Here is a 3,636-nt window from a genome sequence, read left to right as displayed (position 1 = left end):
TTTGAAAAGAAAATGGAAGGGAAAAAAGAAATAAATTTTATTTTCCTTCATTTAAGCAAAAAATCTTGAAATGTGTTTGTAGTAATAAAATGACCCTCGAGTCAATCCAATACTTCCTTTCTTTGGCCAAAACATTCAAATCTACAAAGAGCAATTACTTCTCTTCCACCGTTTTCTATTCAAATCCTACAATTACATTATCTTGACTTTCAAAACCTTTTCTTTACCCCACCCACCCCAAACCCCCCTACCCCCTTACTTTTCTCCCCTATTTATTCCTGCTGCAACAACCCCATCTTATTAGAATAATCCACACCTTTCCACCTCTCTCCATTAATACTCCCTTTCTTCATATATACAAACCCCAAAAAAACATCAAAACTCAAAAAATATGTAAAACAAAGAGACAATTTCATCAGACTTCTGAAGATATTAAACATCACAATTTTTATTGTATTTTTCTCTCTCTTTTATTTTGAATTAAGAGCTTTCACTGTCTTTCACTCTGATGAAGATTCTAATATTAGCCCCATCATGTGCTTCTTTCAATGTTCTCTTTGTTTTCTCTTCAAATTGAACTAATTGGGCTTTTTGTTACATTGAGTAGTGAACAAGTATTTTCAGTCTGAAAAATAATAATTTTGTGAACAAGTTATAATTATAAGGGTATGGGCCATGTACTAGATCTCTAGTCTATCTTTTTCACTTTACATTTAATTTCATTTCTATTTTTGTTTATCATTTAACAGGTGATTCTTGTTTTGGGTTTTGTCTTTTTTATTTCTACAATTTGCTTTCTTTTTAATCTAAAACAAAAAAAAAAGAAAGTAGTAGGTATGGAGTCTATATAAGAAGTGTGTTAGGGTTGTTTATAGACTACCAAAAAAAAAAAGCAAAGCTAAAGAGAGTTGCCTTTTTTTTTTCTTCTTCTTATTTGTTCTTCATCATCATCAAATATGGCTTCATCAAATAGACACTGGCCTAGTATGTTTAAATCCAAACCTTGCAATTCTCATCATCACCAATGGCAACATGACATGAACTCTTCTATCATTCAACAAAGACCTCCATGCAATCCAGGTATATAAATATATGTTTTACATTTTCTTTTGTAATCATGAGGTTGATTCATTTTTATTTTTTTTCTTAATTATGATTAGAAGAGCGAAGTCCAGAGCCAAAGCCTAGATGGAATCCAAGACCGGAGCAAATTCGGATACTGGAAGCAATTTTTAATTCAGGCATGGTGAATCCACCAAGGGATGAGATAAGGAAAATCCGAGCTAAGCTTCAAGAATATGGACAAGTTGGTGATGCTAATGTGTTTTACTGGTTTCAAAACAGGAAATCAAGAAGTAAACACAAACAGCGTCATTTACAAGCTAAAGCTCAACAACACCAACACCAGAATAATTCATCTCATCAACCTATTATTACTTCATCTTCATCCTCTTCTGATAAATCTTCACCAAATTCATTGACTTTCTCAATTGGTACATCGAATGTGATGGACTTGCTGAATTCTCCTACTTCTTCAGTGAACCAACAGAACTATAACGAGTTCTTGTCTAATGAGCAGCCTTTCTTTTTCACCGTTCAACCACCACCAGTAGTACCAACTCATGATCATTCCACCATGTCACAAGGATTTTGCTTCCCGGATTCAACTACTTTTTCTCCTCATTCTTCTTCTTCGTCTTCTGGACTTTTTCTTAATGAATGGATGGGGATAAGTCAAACACCTAGTAATAATTCAAAGAAAGCTGAAAATGAGAAAATGAATTTGCAGTCACAGCTCATGAGTTATACTGTTACTTCAACTGCTTCTCCTCTTGCTTCTACCACTATTCCAACCATTGGTCACATTCAAGGTAAGCCTTTTACTCCGTCCGTTACATTCTTTTTTTCCGCTTCCAAAGATCACAAGTTATTTTGATATATGATAATAGTTTTTTTTTTCTCCGTTTAAATCTGTGTTCAGTCAAATACTGTCATATAAATTGAAACACTAAAAAAAGTGACGTTTTTTTCTTTTTTCTTTTGTATATATGTCTAGTGAGTAGAGTAGGGGAGGAGTATTGAGTAACTGAAGTGTTATATTCTTTACTTTTTATTTTTTATTTATTATGTTGAGTATGTGGTGGGCTGGCTACTCAGTACAAATGATACCATATCTAGTATGAATGTGCACTTTAACATTTTTTTCCATTTAACTTCATGACAAAAGTGAAGATATATATAGTCTAGAAAGTTGAAAGCCACTCATTTTATTTTATTTTAGGGCCAGAACTGAGAATGAGAATAAATGTTTGTCTCTATTCATACGAAATTTAAGCATAATAAGTAAAATCTTCTACTGGCATTTCATGGAAGTGATTGATGCTAAGCTAGGCCTGTTCACTTTTTACACTGTGTTTTTTAACAAGGCCAAAAAAGTAGTACTACTACATTTTACATTTTCTCATACGTTATGTTTTATAGATAAGACAAGGTTAGATTTGTCCTTTGGCTCCCTCATTTTCTGATTTCTTGTCTAATTTTTTTTTTTGGATTAAACGTTCGCATGGATGGATCTTGTGGAGTTATATATATATATAAATTTGACTGCTGCATTGGTTCCATTTATCTCATGATTGTGTAACGTACGTGTGGTTGTAGGGGTTGCTGTGGACCCTAATGATGCAGGTCCCACAAGATCGACCGTGTTTATCAACGACGTTGCTTTTGAGGTTGGGATAGGACCGTTTAACGTGAGGGAAGTGTTCGGTGAAGATGCGGTGCTTATTCATTCATCTGGTGAACCACTTATTACTAATGAATGGGGTATCACAATTCAGCCACTCCAGCATGGTGCATTTTACTACTTGCTTCGCACATCAAGTATTGCATCGACTCATCATGTATAACGAAGACATAATTGATTCGGTACGAATTCAAATTATTAATTTTTAACATTTTTTAATTTATAAAACTTTTCTTGGAAATTCATTTTTTTTTATAAAATTTCATATCTGATTGCAGATTTGTTGATGTTGAAGAAGAGATGGATAGCTGACTATTTGCTGTTGTGTTTTGTTTCATTGTCTCTTGAAGAAAACAAGGAGGGGTTTTAATTAGTTTAATTTGGAGTAGTGTTTAATTAGTATGTTATTTGAAGGGACATTTTAGTTACTACAGAAATCTTATTAATTAAGTCTAGTCTATGTGTTAATGTGTACTATGTTTCATTTTTTATGATGAAATGAAACTTAACATATTATTATAATATAAATGCGCCTTTTTGAGGTTTAATTTCTTTATTTAGATGATATAATTAAGTTGATTAATTAGTAAAATGGTTAACCTTATATGGATGACTTCAGTTGCATTTTTATTTATTTTTACATGGATGACAACATGTGATGATATATATGTGTCTATGAAGGTCAAGAAAAAATCCAATAACTGTGATATCATCATTAACATATTTTCTGGCAGCTTTCATGTTTACTTGTTTGCTTATTCTGCAAGGAAAGCAAAGCATGGTGGTTGTAAGTGCCTTTATTTTCATTTTATACACATTATCATCACCGTAATAGACTAACTCATGTAATTTTTAAAAATGTAAATCGCACATTTTAAGAAGGATTATCTATA

General features: G+C 32.4%; 1 protein-coding gene across 1 annotated transcript; it reads left to right on the top strand.

The window, feature by feature from the left end:
* The first annotated feature begins 956 nt into the window (after window positions 1–956).
* LOC102580392 (WUSCHEL-related homeobox 9-like) lies at window positions 957–3,123 on the top strand. Its single transcript, XM_006367135.2, has 4 exons — window positions 957–1,080; window positions 1,161–1,871; window positions 2,659–2,925; window positions 3,022–3,123. Exons 1-3 carry the CDS (start codon window positions 957–959, stop codon window positions 2,904–2,906), a joined length of 1,083 nt encoding a protein of 360 aa, XP_006367197.1. The 3' UTR covers window positions 2,907–2,925; window positions 3,022–3,123.
* The last annotated feature ends 513 nt before the right edge of the window (window positions 3,124–3,636 follow it).

The sequence above is a fragment of the Solanum tuberosum genome, unplaced genomic scaffold (assembly GCF_000226075.1).
Source record: "Solanum tuberosum cultivar DM 1-3 516 R44 unplaced genomic scaffold, SolTub_3.0 scf00746, whole genome shotgun sequence".
Lineage (NCBI taxonomy): Eukaryota > Viridiplantae > Streptophyta > Magnoliopsida > Solanales > Solanaceae > Solanum > Solanum tuberosum.
Note: the sequence above shows the minus strand (reverse complement) of the source record. Positions and strands in the feature narration are given on the sequence as shown.